Genomic DNA, 18,791 nt, shown 5'->3' on the forward strand with positions numbered 1-18,791 from the left:
GGCTCAGGAATTGCCATCCGCAGTCTCACAGAAGTCATGGTCATACTCACAACATGCCTATTATCCATACACTGAGTGACTCCTTCTCTTCATCAGAACTCCATGCTTCTCTTTGCAAAAGCCCGACCTCTGTTCTACTTTCCTCTTTCTTCTTCCCCCAACTCTTCTCCTACAGGCGCTTGCCTCCTCACTTATGCTGCACTTCTCATCTACGTGCCGTCCTGGTCTCAGCATCAGGCGTCAAATATCCCAACTATGCACTGCCAAACCCCGTCTTTCATCTAGATCGAATGCACACTTCGCGATGCTCCGTAGGCCCCTCCGTCACCGCAGGTTCCCAACAGGTGGGTCATCACCCACCACACCAAGCCCTGATGGTCTAGCGGTATGATTCTCCCTTAGGGTTGTCTTCACGACATCTCATATCTGGGAGAGGTCCCAGGTTCGATCCCTGGTTAGGGCCCTATCTTTTTGCTGATTGCATCAGATCACAGCAGCAACTTTTCATCTATTTTTTTTATTCGCGTTTTCTTGCGCTATTTGTTAGCGCCATTCATACGTGAGCCAGCAAGCTATCTGTAATGCGTTAAATAGCGGGTTATAGTGGTGTGCTAAGTAGTAGAGTGTAGGACAGCCTTAAGTGCTTCTTTACTGCGATTTGAACCTAGGATCTAGAGGGGACAGGCAAGGTGGCGGGGTTGCGTAAGGTTTGTCAAAATCGTTGAGACCACGCCTACGCGAGGACTTAAGGAGCGACATGGTTTGTCTGGCCTTGCTCGAGGAAGAGAGTACGTGTCAGTACCAATCATCATTAACATGCCCACGAGAGACATGTCGGCGATCCATCCAGAGCATCAAGGGCCGGCGAGCTTGTCGACACTACACTTGTCAAACACGATGTTCACAGGAAGAAACGATGTGAAGCCCGAATAATTTGATTTTCCCCACGGTACGCTACCTGGTACGTGGTATATCGGCCCAACGTACCCCATAATACAGTATAGAAACACTCTGGTATTCTCCAAATTGAAACCATGCACCCATCTTCCAAAATATTGAGATCCTGCACGCGGCAGACGCCAGGCCCACCTCCGAGACGCACTCCATTTACCGCGAAACCCAGGACCCCGCCTAATTAAGATCTCTCCAGGAGTCAAGATCCAATAAGTCGCTCAACCACACGAGGGCGGCGAGTGAGAAGGAGTGTAAGAAAAAGACATATACAATAGAAACCACACCATTGTGCGGTGATCATGTGGTGGGAAATAGAAAGTAAAACAACAGTATAGAAAGGGTTTTCATAGATTCGTCATGACCATTTTCTCTCCCGTCCCCTTTTCCAGCTATCCGTGCGATAATGGGAGTAGATTAGAATCGAAATAGAAATATTGTAGCCAAGTGAAATGTCTTAGATCATGCCACCCGGCATGGAGCTGTTATTAACACCGCCGGGGATAGCCGTTGGAGGACTGTTGCCCCGGTTCATGCGAGCACGCATGTTCATGCCGTTGGCCTCGCTGATGGTCTTGCGTAGTCGACGTCGCTGGCCCCCTTGGGCATCCTCATCGTCGCTGATTGAGAAGGCGCTGTTGCCATCACCGTTGGGGTCGCTAGCCATTGGCGGCGGCGGCGCCAGAGGGAGATGAGGAGAGCTGGCGCCCATATCCTCCTCACCCCTACGGCCAATGATGGAACCAATCATGTTCCGGCGCTTGGGGTTGATCGGAGGCACTGGTGGAGGGTTGATGTTGGCATGAGCATGAAGATTGGGCGTGGATGCGGCGGCACCCAAGATGCTTCCCGACCGCGATCGAGAACCGCTCCTCGAGCGGGACTCTGACGTCTCAGGAAGAGCAACAGTAGGGACCCGGGAAGTAGACGATACAAAAGTGGGCTCAGAGATATCCTTCTTCTTCACAACTCGCTTCATCGAGTCATCAAGGCGGGTGACAGGAGCATTCTCTGCCGCAGGAGATGGAAGCGGAGGAGCAGATGGCCGGCGAGGCGGGGGGCTGAAGGTAGGCGTGGACTGACTAACAGGAATCTGAGGCGAAGGCATGGGTGCCATCGGAGACACCGGGGATGGTTGGCCGGAGTCGGGTCCTCTGCGACGATACTGAACAGCGAGATTGCCCTGGGATGCAGATCGATCAAGGGCCTTTGGGGCAGGAGCAGCTCCAGGGTATGGCTGGGGAGGCATATGCGGCGACCGGCGGATGTTGGTGCCGGGCAAACCGGGAGACGGCATCAGCGGCCGAGAAGGCGGGGGTCCGTTAGGACTGAGTCCTGCACCCCGGTCCTCATACGGTGACGAGACGGTGCGAAGTCTGGCAGGGCGCTGAGCCCTCTCACCGTTGCTTGCCTCGGAACCGCTGCGATCACGCTCCGTGCGTGATGGAGGGCGTGATCCACCACGCCCTGGTCCGGCACCAGTTTGAGGCTCTTCGCTTGGCGTCCGCTGGTAGGTCACGGGAGGAGGACGGCGTTCGCGCGACGGAGAGCGAGTGCCCGGGGTGCGGTCTCGACTTGGTGCCGTGCGTGATGCTGGGGGGCCTACCATGGCGCCAATCGTGGAGCCGCCCAGAGCACCAGGTAGAATGGGCATTGTACCCGATGTCGGGCTACGCTGGGCCTCCAAGAGCTGCTTGCGAGCCTGCCTGAAAGCCCGCAACCCAGCGTGCATTGAATCGTCTTCCTTGGGTTGCTCCTGTTGGGGTTGAGCGGGTGCCGTCTCAGCTCTGGCAATTTCAGGCCTCTCGCGCTCCTCCTTGCCGAGGGATTGGCGCTCATTCTCCTCAAAGCTAGTCTTGTTCGGGCTGGGAGCGCTGCTAATTGTCGAAGTGGCCAGACCCAGCATCTTGATCGCCTTGGCATGCTGGCTGTTCTCACGGTTAGGACGGTCAGCCAAAGAACCTCGGCTGGTCTTCGACCTCAGAATTCCAAGAGGGTTAGGCCGAGGCAGTGAGGGTTCTCTGGTACGCTCAAAAGAGTGAGGAGACAAGGAGCGGGACAGAGATCGGCTGTCACGATCAGACTCCACATACGATGTGAGTCTCTCTCGGACCCTGCGCTGGGCATCCGCCAGCTGATTGGCAAACTCATCGTGCTCCTTCTCCATCTCAGTGCTGGAGCCGGTATGACGTTCAGAAGGCGCTGTTGGAGGGTTCTCCCTCGGGACTGGGGCAGGAGCGGAAGTAGGAGCGGGCGGCAGGGCAGAGGTGGGCGGCGGTGCAGAGGTAGGCGCCGGAGCCTCCTTGGCTTCCTTGATCTCTTTGGTGGCCTGCTCGTTGAACATCGGAATCGTCGGAGACTGCCAGTCTGGCGACTGCACTTCCCAGGGGTTGGCCGTCACTCCCAAGTCAGCCAGGGATGAGGGGTCGTAAGGATCAAGCGGGAATCTGGAGGCGAAAGTGGATGTTTGAGGTGCCGAGCCGTAGATTGACGATGTGTTGCTGTCTGTTCGGAGATGGGCGCGAACCATGCCGCTGAGGCCTGCAGAGGAGGGCAGGGTTGGCGAGTCTTGTGGCGCGCCGAGTTGGTCGGCAGGTGCGGAAGGGAACGGTTGATCGGAAACTGGGGAGGGCTCAACTGACTCCCTGCCGCTGAGTGAAAGCGGAGTGGGAATGGCCGAATCCCTGAAAGCGGGATGATCGCGGTCCGCTGGTCGCCTCGTAACCATGGGAGACAACTGTGCCTCCTCTTCCTTCTCGTTGTAGTAAATCGACGCGGTATCTTCCTCCTCCAACGTAGGCTCAACCTGGACGACGGGCTCAGGTCTCTCAATAGGCTGTCTCTGTGCGGACGAAGACGACCGGGAACGACCAGTGGTTTGCGAAGCATTGGACTCGGTGCGGAATCGATTGGTAGGTGTCTCTCGACCTTGTTGGAGTTGAAGTTGCCTCTGGGCGTACCTGGTATCGTCGTAAGAGTGAAGAGGCTTCTGAAACATACCCATGGCTGTGGCCTTGCCTCGGTCGTTGGGAAGAATCGAATGTTCCTCCCCTTCACTGATGGGCGGGCTCAGAGGCGGCGCACCGCCAAATGAGGGCCTTGAATCCTGGTTCCGGATGCCCAAGTCCATTGGTTGGATCGGCGATGCCGCCGTCGGCGGGCTGGCAGATCGCAGATTGGGCGCGCTTCCCTTGGCCAGTATTCTGCGATCACCAAATCGGTCTGCAAAAAGACCTGTTGTTGGTGAAGGGCCACTCTGAAGGTCGGGTGTCCTGCTGCCAAAGCCACGCTGTCGAGAAAGCGTGTCCATGCGAGACAATGCCGAAGATTGTTGCTCCTGAAGCTCGTTGTTCAGACCTGTCTCGTAGAGACGCTTCGTGCGGGTCATGCTTCTTTCAAGCAGAGGAGTGCCCGCTGCAGAACTCGGCGCGGTTGACGAAGACTGCCAATCCTTGGTGGAAGATGTTGGTTGGGACATCACAGAGGTTGCAGCGGTAGAGTTGCGGCCGAGCGATGGCGTTGAGGAGGTTGTTGAATTTGTCTCCCTGTTGCGGTTGTAGCCGGCGGGAGGAGGAGATTCCGCGCGCGCAAGATCGAGACTTGATGTGGATTGAACCAGGTCCTGGTCGTCGTCGAAAGACATCTTCGCCTTCTCCGTCTGCCTCCATTTCTGGAAAGAGGACATGGCAACATCGTCGTCGTACAGAGCACGGTGGCTCATTCCGCCTCCATCGACATTCTTCGTCGATGCGCTTCCCGAGGCAATCTTATAAATCTTCTGGCGTCCACCAAACAAGTTGTTCCCTTCTCCCGGTTTGGATCGGTCCATGATGCTTCCCGAGACAGAGTTTCCGTCTGAGGAGTGGAACGAATCCATGCGATCCATACGGGCAAAAGGGGCCTCTTTCCTTAGGGACTCAACCTCAGCAATGTCCGAGAGACCGCTCGCACCAGCGCCGAATCCAAAATCCATTCTTGATGCACGCTTGGGAAACAGGACGCTGTCGTCGCTAGCCTTGCCGATCTTGGTGTTGGGATCATCTTGTTCTCTTAGCATGGAGAACCTCGCCGAAAGACCAGTCATCAATAGACTCGTGCGGAAGTCGTCAGACGACGGTAGGGCATTCTCAAGGTCGAGCTCTTTCTTAGGCTCCTCCTCCTGCGACTTCTTGCCCTTGCCAAACAATCTGAAAGGGGCAGGAGATTCAGACTCCTGAGAGGCCCGGGGCGTGGATGAGGTATCATCCTTCGCCCTCTTCTTTGTGCGAAAACGGTTCATTGTGACTGATAATCGAGAAACCGACAAGCTGAACAATCGTGTTTCGACGGGTTAGTGAGCTCGGGGGTTGCTCTTCATTAGACAGCTTCCATTAATGGTGGTTGGGATGGTAGATCGAGAAGTTGGGATGAAAGGGCGAAAGTTTGTTTGAAACTGGAAAAGTCGTTGTCGTCAATTGGCCAGGAATGCGTCTGAAGATGGGATGCCTGGACACAAATAGTTTAGTTAGCAAAGATTTGACAGGAACCCTTGGACAAACAAACACGTTCCGGTCTCAGCTCCAGACGTCTTGCAGCGTGGGGAAACAACGATTGAGTTCAGCAAACGTCGGAGACGCAGGAGCTGTGCTTGAGCCCCGTCGCAGCGAGTGGATTGAGACGAGGGAAGGGCCAGAGTTTTGACATGAATGCGACGAATATCCAAGGCAAAGGGACGAGGCTGGAGAGGGCCAGGGGCTTGGTGGCAAGCGAACATGTCAAAAACGTACCTGGTTCAGCGATTGCGCTGTGTCGGGAGTGTTTCAGCAGTATGGGGATCGTGCCTGGCTGTCAACGTCGCAAATGGACTTGACTTTTGAACAGCCGCAAGGTAGCGTCGGCGTCGATCCTGTGGAGGAATCGTGATCGAAGAAAAAACCTGGATAAAATCGTAGTCGGTCCAGGAGAATCGAAGATTTCGGTAGTACGACGGGTCAAGCCAGTATGGTGGTTTAGTGCAATGGACAAGGAACCTTTCAGGGTTCAAAGTCGCACACGGAATCCAATGGTTTCCTGCACGATAGGCTGGCGGCAGCAAGTTGTGCTTCGACTTCGGGGTCGGATTGGGAGTGGTGGTGGTGTGCTGGAACCGCGAGGGAAGCCAGGCGGTGGTTCGAGGTCGAAGTCGAAATCGAGGTCGGGGGAGGGAGAAACGAAGTGAAGAAGCGAGGCTGCTGAATCGCGCGTTGATAAGACAAAAGGGAGTCGTGGCCGTCGGGGGGGTAATTCGACAATCCCGGTCGAGAAGTCCTTTTTGGGTCGGTATGGGGTGGTGGAAGGTAGCAGAGATACTGGATCTCGCAGGGCCGCTCGATTCTCTCTGTGCCTCTCGCTCTCTCGGTTGTTGGGTCCAAGCGAGTCGTCGGGAGTCCACGACTTGCTGCTTTGACGATCGATGTGTCGACGCTGTCAAAAGACGACGGAGGAGAGGGCGGGAAGAGGAGGGGGACAGAAGAAGGCGTGATGTTGGAGATGATATGGGAGGTCCTCCTGTGTAGAGTTTTTTTTCTCTCGTTCCTCCTTACTACCTATTTTTTGTGTCCGTGACAGGCAAACAAAACGACCCGGAAGAAGAAAGGGAGTGACTTGGGTGTAGCTGATCAGAGAGAACAAGGAATGGCCGGCGAGTGGGAAAGAAGGACTGGAGACCTGGTGGAATTGAAGATGACGGGAGGGAAAGGAGTGACCCAGGAGGGGAAAAAGAGCAGTCGGTCGTCTGGATGGTCGACAGGGGACAGGGGCATTCGAGGGCCGTGGACTGTGGGCAGAGGCAGCGAGAGATTGGAGAAGCGCAAGAAGAACTCTCAAAAGAGACCCCCTGCGGCCTGTACCTGGCCATGCACCTGGCAGTGGTGGACAACCTAAGGTGCGGTACCTGGCAGACAGGCGTGGATTGAGCGTGCCTGTGCCTGTGCCTGTGCCTGTGCCTGTGCCTGTGCCTGGCTTGTCTGGCTTTGGTCTGGTCTGGTCTCTGCTGTGGGAGCTGCAAGGAGCCCTGCGATTGGACGAGGGGAACAGGGCAGGCCCAGGATTGGCTCAGGACAGGGGACCGGGGCGCAGGGGAGAGAGCCATTTAGCGTTGGGTCGAGGTGGTTTAAGCGGTGCGGCAGGTGGAGAGGAGAGTGCAGCGACACTGCCCTGGACTGGGTGACTGGAGAGATGTGAGAGGGGGTGGGATGAGTTACCAGCTGGCGGGTGCAATGTTAGCGACGCCGGTGTGGAATGGCGGCAGGGGCTTAACGGAGGAGTAACGAGATGCGCCAATGAGGGATCAGGAGAGATTAGGTAGGTGCGGCCCACGGGAAGGGAAGGGAAGGGGGGTGGGTGGTGCACCGGCACAATGTAATGCTCACTTGCACCGAATGCCAAATTTGAGGTGGGGGGAAACCACGACGGCGACTGCCTTTCCTTCCACGTCCCCGTCCCACTGTGTTCTCCGGTACCTTATGGTAGGTAGGTAGTGACTGCCTCTGACCAGTCATACATGCAAGTGCACAGCTGAAGCAGGTCCAGTCCAGGCAAGGGGACGCACAAGCACCTGCTCTGCTGAATCTGAAGCGAAAAAGCAAGTGCACATGATGATCACAGCATGGTCTAAAGGCACGAAGGAACCAACCACAGCAGTCATGGGAATCTATTCGTACCTTACAGCAAGCAAGTAGGAGCGCCGACTGCCGGGACATGCAAATACCTACGGCAGATGCAGTAAATGCAGGTACACGCCCGGCGCTGCTCCTTCCAACACTGATCAGCACCTTCTAAGGTACAGAGTACACATGGCACAGACCACAGACGCAGCATGAGACAGGCGACAGGCAGGCGCAGGCGCAGGAGACAGCACGCAGGAGGCAGGAGGAGGCAATCCATTTTAGCAGGAACATTGGGTGGACGGATGAATGAATGGATGGAAGGAAGGGCATCACATCTGCTCCTTCCGGCATTTCAAACACGACGGCGGCAGCAGCTTCTCACACTGCCTTCCTCACCAGGCCAGAACGTGTCCAGTCCATTCCTGCAGGCCACAACTCGGGATCCTCCATTCCATCTCCCACTTCCATGGCCCGAACAAGAAATTATCATCAAAGCAACCCAAACAGCCCGCATCGTCCGCACCGGGACCGGCACTGATGGCCACCGCCAGCCTCGACTACGGCGGCAAAAAGAATAAACACGTCAACATCACCACCGCTCCAAGAGCAGGAACAGGAGCATGCGCATGACACCCCTCGATGCCAGCTCCTCGCGATCGACAGCGCCTCCGTTTGTTTTTTGTCATTTGCATCCGCCACCGCCGTTTGATCTCGTCCTCAGTCGAACACCATCTGTGCAGTCGCATTCAAGCAATGGAAACTCTCACAATGCCCATACAAATCACAAAACACCACATCTACCGCCGCCATCGCAATGCTGCCCCATGATTGGGATCCGGAGCTTTGATCAGCATCGTTGCAAAATGACCACAAATCAACCGTCCGAGCCACTCCACGTCCCGTCCGCGTCCAGTCTGCCTACGCGCTGCGAGATTGTCACCGTCTGTTCGCTCCGATGCGCACGCAGACCAGGTCGTGCCCCTTCTTTCACTGGGCCCAGGAAAGGCGCTTCCACGGCAAACGGACGAAACAGCCTCCACTCAAACCATCGTCAATAAAAACAAATCGTCGGGATATGCGACCTCCACCTTCCCGGTCCCGTGAGCCGCTGTCTGGTCTCGCAAGCAACACTGGCCTCCGCATGCCGATGCTCCTGGTCTCGCCCCCGAACCTCCAGACAACCGCCCTCCTGCCTGCCACTGTCATCGCCATTGCCACCAGCCACAACCATCCTCCGCCCGCACGCTGTTCAAGCCCAATACGCAGGCCAGGTGCATGTATCCTGCTCTCTGCCGGCATCTCCTTCGCTTCGTGTGCATTGAGGGCTGCTCCAAGAAGCTTTCATCCCGCAGCCTGCTGGCCGCCTCCCGTCCAAACGGCCAGCTGAAGGAGGGGGAGGCGTGCCTCTAACACACACGGGAGTTGGCTCCAGATTGCATGGCTAATCATCATGCCCGCCGCTCCGCCAAATTGCCATTGGGTTCGTCATCTCAGGCCAGCCTTTGGCTGCTGCTTCAGCACTGAGCACCACACGGTTCAGCAGTTCCCTTCAGCTGCCTGCTACCGGCAAAGTAAGGAGCCTTTGCACCGGAAGACCTACCTGTACTCACCGCCACGCTCACTGCACGCCGCTGCCCTGCGTCTTCCTGCATCGCCCTGCGTCGCCCTATCTCGACCGCATGACCACCAGAGGCCGCGCTCAGCTTCTTCTTTTTTAACCTTAAAAAGAAGCAGACGGCACGCTTTGCAGTACCTACCATGCCAAGATGTCATATCCTCACATAGATCACGCTGGCCCGCATTGACGTTTCCATGCTGATCGCTAGAATACAAACGAGATGCGTCAATCCAAGTCCCTGGAATGCTTCATGGCCAGAGAGCATCGTCTCTCAATGGGGCGTGTCGACAACAATACCAAGAATTCAGGGGCTCGCTAGCAAACCACGCCTTTTTTTTAACCTGTCTCACCACCCAGCCGAACCACCACGCCAGCCGTTGCAAACTCGCCGCATCTTCTGACGGCTCGCAAGCTCTGACTCTAGAGCCGAGCCGGAACTGCCATGGCTTCTGAAGCGCTTGCGAAAGGTTGGTCTGGACCCATTGGCTAACAACATCAGCCCGACCGGCAACACTCGCCGGCGCAAGCGCTGCGCGGCTCGGCTGAAGGCTGCTGAAAGTTACATGTCGTCTTTCCGTCGTTCAATAGACTCCAACTTTCCGGGCCACTGTTCAATGCAATGCGTTAGAGACAAACCCATGGAAGCACACGAATGTGATGCGAGACTTGGACCTTGGGACCCCAGGACCCTTTTGCTCAGCTGAACTATGGCAGGGCGAATCTGGTCACGGATTGTACGAATACCATCCATTGGGACGGCGGCCCACAGTTAACCTCCATCATTTGACTCGGCCTCGGCTCATCTGAGGTGGCAGTTTGTTGCTGTACGTATTACATCGCACCGACGCAACCAAACCTTTGCTGTTCGACTGCAACGAGTTCAGCTTGACTTCACGCCTTATTCCCAGCGGTCGACGGTCGGTCTGTACGTCTGTTTTTACGGGATGCAATCAACTCCAATATCCAATAGATGATTGAAGACCACAAGATAGCCACGCCGCCGTCGTCACCTCGGAGGTGGCTGGTGCATCCTGGCGGCGTCACGCAAGATCCCGTCGGAGCTTGCTGCCACCACTACTTTCCCGTTCCGCCCGCCGGCCCCTTTCTGAGCTTAACTCTCGAGTTTGGCATCTCGCCACGGCTGGCTGTGAGCAGCAAGGGACGAAATACGAGCAGTTACACATAAACCAGTCTGCCACGCTGCTCAACCTTGTGCACAAGGCTATTTACTCAAGTCTGCAACCAGTGGACGTCCGACACCGACATATTCAATGAAGTCCCCCTTGTGGCACTTGAGACTGATGTTCGAATGGCAGTGCCGATACGCTTTACCAGGTCAGCATTGGCCCGCGCCCACTTTGCAAATCACCCGCGCTGCCATGCAACCCCCGCGTTTCCGCTGCCTGTGGTGAATGCGCGTTTCGACTCTGGTCCAATCAACAGCGCTTCCGCGCAACTCGCTCTCAACCCCCTCGGGAGAAAGTCTTGGACGAAAGGTTCAATTCGACCTGCGCAGAGCAGAAAAGCGTCCATCCAAGCCTTCTCATGAATCATTGGGTTTTGTCACCCGTTTGGTTTCGGATCGGCGTTTGTTTCGACAACCGTATGTCTCGGTGCCGGTGACAGATTGATTCGTTCTCGCAATTGGCCTAGTGGACCATGTCTCACACTGGAAATTGACCATATTTTCCCTTGCTCCGTCCGGGCCTCGTCCGCCTGCGCTACGGATGAGAACCCACCGCCCTGCCCGAGACGAACGGCGCTGGCGTGTTCAACGGGGAACGGTTGTCGATTGACATACGACAGGGCACAGCTCTTGCATCCTTGTCAAAAGCATCTTCTCAAGATGCCGAAGGACCAAGTCCGATTGTTCACGGCAAATGCCTCTTTTCTTACAAACACACATGCGTCGGGGAACCCGCCCCACCGCAATTGTAAACCGAGGTCAGCATTTCACAATTGCCAAGAAAGGTTTTGGACACACTGATTCACAGCTGGTTCAGAGTGACGACGCCGAGCACACTAAAGATGGTGGGCTGCGGCGAAGGAGTGTTTAGAGTCAGCCACCAATCCAGCACAAGAAAACGACTTTCGCTGAGTTGTGCGAGTGGACGACTTCATTTTTAGGGATGTCTCGACTCTCGAGAGACAACAACGATACCTTGTCCACTTGCAAAGAGGGCAGCGATGACCCCGCCAGCCAAGCAAACGCTCGCTGTCAGAAGCAGGTAGTGACAATCTTTCTGTACACACCCCCTTTTCGAAATTTGAGGAGGGGAAAGCCAGCAGACGACTCACTCCCGGCGCATCCCTACGGATCGGCCGCGTGGTTCCGCGACCAATCAGAAGTGCGTGCCTGGCGCTTTTCCCTTTTCAGTGATGAGCCTGCTACCCCTGACTGGTGGTGGGGGGTTACATCCATTTTGCACAACGAGGTGTGATGTGATGGCGTTGCCGCTGCATGTGCAACAACCCATCTGCTATCGTCCGCCAGCGCAATTATCAACTGCTCCCAACGATACAACGGGGAGACTCGAGCTTAGGTGATAGCGAACAATGAGCACCGCACGTTGCACTTATTTTGAGAGCGGATAAAGCATATTCAGTCGTCGTCGAGAGTGCCTGAGGACTTGACACATAAGCTACGGTCGCGGAAGAATGCATCGCGCTCTGCACAACTCTTGCAACACCCGGAGAACGCCGCACCAATGCAGACCTAGCCAAGTGCAAGATTCGGGTATCAGATCTCACTTTCAGATCCCGGCATCCGCCGCCTGAAAGAATATTCGATCGTCGGGATGGTGAGGGACGTTAGGCGAGAGCCTCTCGCCGACAGGCGGCCTTAAGCCCAACGGGGCGGGAAGGCTGCAGAGCAAATCCGATATGAAGATGGGCAAACACAGGGCTTTTTCCGTGCAGAGAACCATTATTCCTAAATCCAGGGCGTTGGTTGATGACTGGTTTGGTCAATAGCGCTATTTCAATCAGCGGTGGGAGCGAGATCCCAGCTCGAGATTGACCGTGTCGGCGCAGGAAGAAATCCTAAGACGTGCTTTCTTGGCGGCCAACGACGGGAATGAGCTTTTGATTTTCGCAAGTCGAAACTGATCGGCAGTGTCTCCCACGAGGACGAGACGGATAACGGACGGTCGTCCGAGGTTGCGCCCTGTTAATTCCAGCGCACATCAGCCGAGAGAGAAAAGGGTACATCGAGATCCAGGCCAAATTTTTCTTGTTAATCAACGTTGATGAAGGAAGTGGGTTCGAGCACTTTGTCGACTCAGCCATGGAAGTGTGTTCCAGTTTTCCAAGAAAGCCCAAAATTCCCGCTTGTTGAAACGGCGAAGTAATTCCCCGCTGCGGCCCAGGTTTGTCCCAATCGCCACCACGGCATGAATCTTGTCGGCCTGGGTCTCGATGGCCCGGTAGAGCCGCAGATTGAGGTTGTCGCAGCTTGATTGACCGGGAACAAAAGTATGGGGTCAGCACGAGATGCGTTGTTCGCGGTTCGTCTGATGATGACGCTCGCCTCTGCACAAGCCGGGCCGTTCCCAGTCTTTAAGATTTTGCAGTTGTTTTGGCGGTCCAAAGCTTTTTTCCCGCACTAGAACGTGTCTCCACGGTCCACACCACGACACGTTGCCGGCAAGGCTGTCCCGGGGCTGATCGCTTGGGGAAGACGAGGACCTCTGACCGAGTGGAGAGATGACCTGTTGACGATGGACTCATCGAATCAAGACAAGTACAACATGCCGAGTGTCCGGAGTCGTCGTCGGGAGTTAATAAGCTGACGAAGATCGCTGGGTAAAAGACTCCGAAGAATGATGCAACTAGGCATTACTTGCCGCGAGATGGAGCTGCCATTCCTTTGCAACGAGGTGCTGCCAAAGACAACTGCCGTTACGTACTACGTCCGGCCCTAGCAGATCATGAACAACTCATCAACGATCATGCGAAGCTCTCTACGTTAAATCTAGGGCACAAATAATATGGCCAAAACATTGAAGGCGCAGGAACACCCCCACAAGATGGACTTCACGCATGGCGATTCCCGACGAGTCACGATGTTCATGACTCCGCTAGGCAGTCGAGCACCGCAGGCAGACTGCAGCCTCACGCCTTTCTTGATTGATTGCCTCTCGCTCTGCAGCTGGGTTGAGGGCATTGTCACATTAAAACCCCCTTGTCGGCGCTAACACGACGACATTATTTCGCTTCCGCGCCGCGCTGGACCGCCCGCAATCTCCGCGATTTGCAGCCCTCCCTCCGGTTGGGCCGCCCCCCGATTTCCAACAGGGCGGGCCAGAGGCCAGGGCTCGCGGAAACTCTGATCGATGATGAGGGCAAATGGGGACCTGACGTCGTAGAAGATTTTTCGCACAAAAGTTCTGGGCCTCGATTAGATTTTCAAAAATCTTGGAAAACTCTGGGAGCAGGGCGACGAGAATCTCATTCCCCACGTGTCGCCGGCCGTGCTTGTTGTTCCCCTGCCTCGAGGAATGCAACCCGAAGCGGCGGATTCGGGGCTGGAACTCGACTCCCTGGTCAGAGGATCGGCTCATTGCCACTGGCCGGACAGTGGTCGCATAGAAGTGGCCCCGTCTTGAACAATGCCATTCGAACCCTTCGTGCTGATGTCACTACTCTCAACATGTTCTCTGCAGGGCATGGTCACGGCATACGCTGTGCGAGTGCACCGCAGTAGCTTCATGTCGTCTGCAGTGTGCCGCTTGGCGCTCGCTACAGCACACAGGCAATAGATTGAACTGAAGAATTACGCGCACCCACGCGTTCACGACGACGTTCAATGCCGGCCCGCCTTGTTTTGTTTACAAATTTCCCGGGACGTCCAGTTGGACGCGGTTCTGAAGGCGCGGACCGGGTGTGCGGCGATGGCGTTTGGCGGGGTACGTTAACGTCCGCCACAGGCCGACCCTGGCGACTGGGAGAGATTGCCACTCGAGAGGGGCGCGCACGCTGGTGGTGTGCTCTTGACGTGACGTCGGCAGACATGCGACCTGCGGAAGGCCGGGCGATAAGGTCTCTCTTTGGGATAGCCCGGGCAGGCGTCTGCGAGGCGAATGTCAAAAAGTCGCATGGGAAATTAGACGCGGCAATGGGACTTTCCGCCATCACTGATCTCTCTCTCTCTCTCTTGGCGGCTGACGCAGAGGAGGGGACCTGCTGATTGTGGCGGCGCGTCGGCGACGCGATGGTGCGAGGTGGCATTGAAATTGAGCGTGCCGGTGAGACCTTGGGGTGGTCGAGTGCCATTTCGTACCCGGCCTCGAGGTCCGGTGCGACGCTTGAAAGAGTTGAGATGAGACGGTAGGAAATGGATATATGTCCGTTGCCGGCCCAATATCAGTCGGCGGCTTTCCGACTTCAGACCAGCGCTTGATGGGACGTCGGTCCGGGTGATTGATAACCGCAAGGGCACGCCACGGCATCTCTCGAGGTGTCGAGCCACGGTGACACATGCCACGACTGAAAAGAGGTTTGATTTACCACGCCGCACTCAGTTGAGGTGTCGTTTCTACCGCCCTTTTGAGTAATATTGGGCTTTTTGAGCCACCGATCAGCGATGTGGATGTGCGATTGCCGAAATTGATCGTCGTGACAGTCAACTACCTGATACGCATCAAGACACCGAACTTGCATCCCACGTCCAGTTTCAGAGTATCAACATGTAAAAACCAATAATATCAATATGCAAAGTGTGATGTGTTCCAAGGTATTGTTTTGATTGATCCTGAAGCGCTGAATAACTCATCGCGGTGGCCTCAAATATGGCCGGCGAGGTTCTTGTGTCTTGATCATATAGCCTTGCTGAATCTACCACCTTGGTCGCTGGCCTTGCCGCGTGAGCTACGCGAAGATAGCTGCCAAAGGTTCTCGTGAGCAGAGAAAACATCCATTGCAAGTATTTAGGGATGTTAAACGAGTTACCCTGTAAACATAAAACACATCAGCCACTAAGTTGAGGCGTGTGCAGACGTAGATAGACATACCACCTCCGGGTCGGGCTTTTCTGACCATCTCTAGCACACTCTATATTCCACTGAGTCACTTACCATGCCTCAACTAATGTACTCCCATGAAACCCTTGACAATAAGCCTTGAGGTTGTTGGTGGGTGTTCGTCGTCTTGGCTCTACTCAACTATTTCATTGCCTTTGGTCTCGTCCGAACCGTCTTTTCTAAAACCATCCAGCTTCTCCTTTTCGGTTTCTGCTTTGGTCGGGCTATGTCTCGGGTGGCATTTGGGTCGAGCCGCTGAATATCATGCAACCTCTCCACATATTTGCTGTCGATGGGAAGACCTGGAAGGCATATATCGTCCCAAGCCACCGCAGGGCCGTCGCCATTTGATACGAAGAGAACAAAGACATCCTCGATGCAGGTGGGGTCTTCAGGGTCGCTTTTCGGTGGGATTGTCATGTACAAGGGAATCGGGTCCAATGGCTGGGCCTGGGATGTCCAGTACGCGGCCTGGCCTGACGTGGGAAGAGGTTCAATTTTGATAATCGCCCAAGATGGCGTGAAGCAGAAGAGCGACGTCCACGCGCCTTCTTTAGATGTTCCGGTGTATGTTATGTATGCTGTCACTTCGTCATCCTCTTCCACAGATGACGGGGTCACTTCTAGACTGAGCTCATTCTTGGGTAGACACCTGTCGTTTTGGAAGGAACGTAACCCGAGATCTCTCAGAGATAGGTAGCGGGCGACGTGGCTGATGGTACACGCCAGTTTCCTGGCGGCAAATCGGTCTCCCACTGTTATTCGAGGAAGTCTGGGCAACTTCTTATGTTCCTGGAAGATTTGAAAGGTTTTGTCCCTTGAGATGCTGACAGTGAAAAAGGCTTCAGAGTCAGAATCATCGGCGAGATCCAGACCAGGCGTTTTCCGCAGGTGTTCCCCAAAAACAGCCCGGATAGGCAAGTCTTTGGGAGAAAGTGCAACGTATAGCGTCCGCTCCAAAGCCCACTGATGAAGAAATGCCAGCCAGCCGGAGGCTACGTCCCTGTTACCATCAAGGAGTTGTGCTGTCGATGTGAATCTGTCGACTGTAAGTACTTGCGCTCGCACGAAGCTTCCGGCCTTGGTTGACATGTCGATCTGATTGCTTGGTGTCAGATCGTACAATGCCCCTTTTTCAACGCCTTGTGCGGCTCCCACACCAAGAACAACCGCGTCTTCTGTTCTCGATATGACGTACGAGGCCGGTCTTTCGAAGTAAGTATTGGTGCCGAGGAATTCGTGCTGTCCATCTCCGAATATCATGGGTGTTTGGCTCCTATCGCCCCGGCGCATATCTTGGATCTTGTATGTTGCATGATCCACGACATATTGATGCGAAGGAAGATAAGCCCCGATGAAGTCCTGCAGACGTTCCACAACCCAATATGTCAGGACGCCGTGATGAAGGGTATCGAAAAGTCTCTCGCCCGCAGTCTGCGATGGACCGCAAGCGGTGAGAACTGTACAGCCTTCTGGGTTTGACAGCCATGGTCTTTGGATTGCTACGGCATCCCTCATACCCGATGCCCCGATGAGGTCGGAATCCAGCGCTTGTATTTCGGCATCAGCTTCATAATCGCTTTTCAACCACGCCTGATGGGTTCGATTCGATATTTTCAACGTGCGAAGTCGGATCCCGTCGTCGGATCCGTCGCGGAAAGAGAGGCCGGAGTAGCAGCTGTCCAACACGACAGTCACCCGGAGCCCCTTTTCCCTCACCATATTGCGCATCCAAACTCCGAGGTGGTGTCCCGTCAAATAGGGCCCCCCTTTCAAGACATCCGTCATGACCAGTGCCATTCCTTCTAAGGGGTCATCGTCCTCGTCATACCCCGCGTGAAGATAGTCATCGTTTTGCTGATCCCGTCGCGTTCCATGTCCGGAGTAGTGGAAATAGACGATATCCCCGGGCGTCGCCCTCTGGAAGATGTAGTTCAGCTCTCGCTTGACGTTAAGCCAGGTTGGCAGCGACGACTCATCTTCTAGGAGGCCCTTTTCCGAAACTGATGCGGTGAGTTTCCCAATGTTTGAAGGTTGAACTCCGAGATTGATGAGAAATTCGTAGATCTTTTGAACATCGTTGACGCAACCTGCAAGGTTCGGAATTGTCTGTGCTTGTCCGTCTACACTGCGAGCATTCCCGTCAAAGTAATAGTCAATGCCGCACAGAAGGGCCCATTTAGTGATTGGCATCGTCTTCTTAACCTGGATACTCTAATATTAAGTTGAGTCTTGGAGATTCTTTCAAGTTTGAGGGATCAGTGCGGCGTTTTCGCTGACTCTTGAGTCTTTCTTGGGATGCCCCGTCGCGCAGCCGATTGTACGTGTTCAAAGTTGATCTCAGGCGGGGATGGAAGTCATTTGTTGTTGGCGGGGCTTTGATTCATGCGCGGCATGCAAGAAGTCACGAGAACCAGACAATATGCGTTGTTCGACTCTTGGCTCAGAGGCTGAAGACCGCATAATGTGGATTGATAAGTGGTTTCCACCCAGTCACAAACGGAGACTTTTTCGGTGTCTACAACTTACACAACCATGACTCATCAAACCTGGTCAATCATCCTCGACTTCTGCCTACAACATGAGGCCAGCCTGATTGGTCCACAGCGTACATATGGCCCAATCTTTCCGGTTGGCTGCGGGACTGATACCTTTTGGTTTACACGCAGACCAGCAGGCCATACTGTCAGAATTCTCCGGATTAGCTTCTTCGGCTGTAGTCTGGGCACTATTAGCAGGAGAGGATGCCAGTCACTGCTTGGGGATTTTGGGACTCGGACGTGAAGTCATCGCCGGTCATCTTCTCGAAACCCATACCGACTTGTCTGCTCTGGAAGAGCAGCACAAAGAGCTGGCGAGCGAATTCTTGACCGTTCGTGATGAGCTGGTTTTGCCTCTCTCGGCAAATCAGCAGCAAAGGTTTGGTGAAACCAGCTCGCGCTGAGATATGAAAGTAAGTTCGACTCGGATCTCGGATGCGAATCAGAGGTTTCAAGAACTACTTCAGAAGATCCGGGCCAAGCTGGGATTTGAGCGCTTCCTGCTTCCTCCTCCCGCCAGCGAGTTGATGGCAGCTGCAGACCTTGGCCCAATACTGGTCATCAACACACATTTAATTTCATGCGATGCTTTCATAGCAAGTGGAATTCAGCAGGTGGCCCTACCAAAGCTATCTACAGCACAAATTGATTTGAACGCTATTTATCTGAAAAGGACAGGGCCCTTGGCTCCGGCATCAATGTTGGAGTGGCTATGGGAAGCTGCGGCCTGTCCGATTCTCGAAGCGCCTGGCTTCTCGACGCCGATATCTGACGACAACGAGCCACGGATTTGGTGGATTCTCACTGGCAGTCTTATTCAATTGCCTATGCATGCGGCAGGGCGACATATTACCAGGTCCTCCGAGACTGTGGTTGATAGAGTCATGCCCTCCTACAGCTCGTCCATCAAATCGCTCATACATGGGCGCCTGGGACAGAAAAGAGAAACCTCGGCGAAGAGAGAGGCTCTCCTGCTGGCGATGCCGCAGACGCCAGGACTGCCAGGAACCGCCGATCTACCCTTCGCAAACCGGGA

At 54.9% G+C, this 18,791-nt stretch overlaps 1 protein-coding gene across 1 annotated transcript; it reads right to left on the reverse strand.

Annotated features, from left to right (window-relative positions):
* Window positions 1-1,408: 1,408 nt before the first annotated feature.
* On the reverse strand, window positions 1,409-5,230 carry GCG54_00007191 (uncharacterized protein; the record flags this gene model as incomplete). Its single annotated transcript, XM_045407177.1, has 1 exon — window positions 1,409-5,230. The coding sequence occupies one exon, from the start codon at window positions 5,228-5,230 to the stop codon at window positions 1,409-1,411; it is 3,822 nt and encodes a 1,273-aa protein (XP_045266098.1).
* Between the last annotated feature and the right edge of the window lie 13,561 nt (window positions 5,231-18,791).

Source organism: Colletotrichum gloeosporioides (genome assembly GCF_011800055.1).
Source record: "Colletotrichum gloeosporioides strain Lc1 chromosome Unknown consensus_32, whole genome shotgun sequence".
Taxonomy (NCBI): Eukaryota; Fungi; Ascomycota; class Sordariomycetes; order Glomerellales; family Glomerellaceae; genus Colletotrichum; species Colletotrichum gloeosporioides.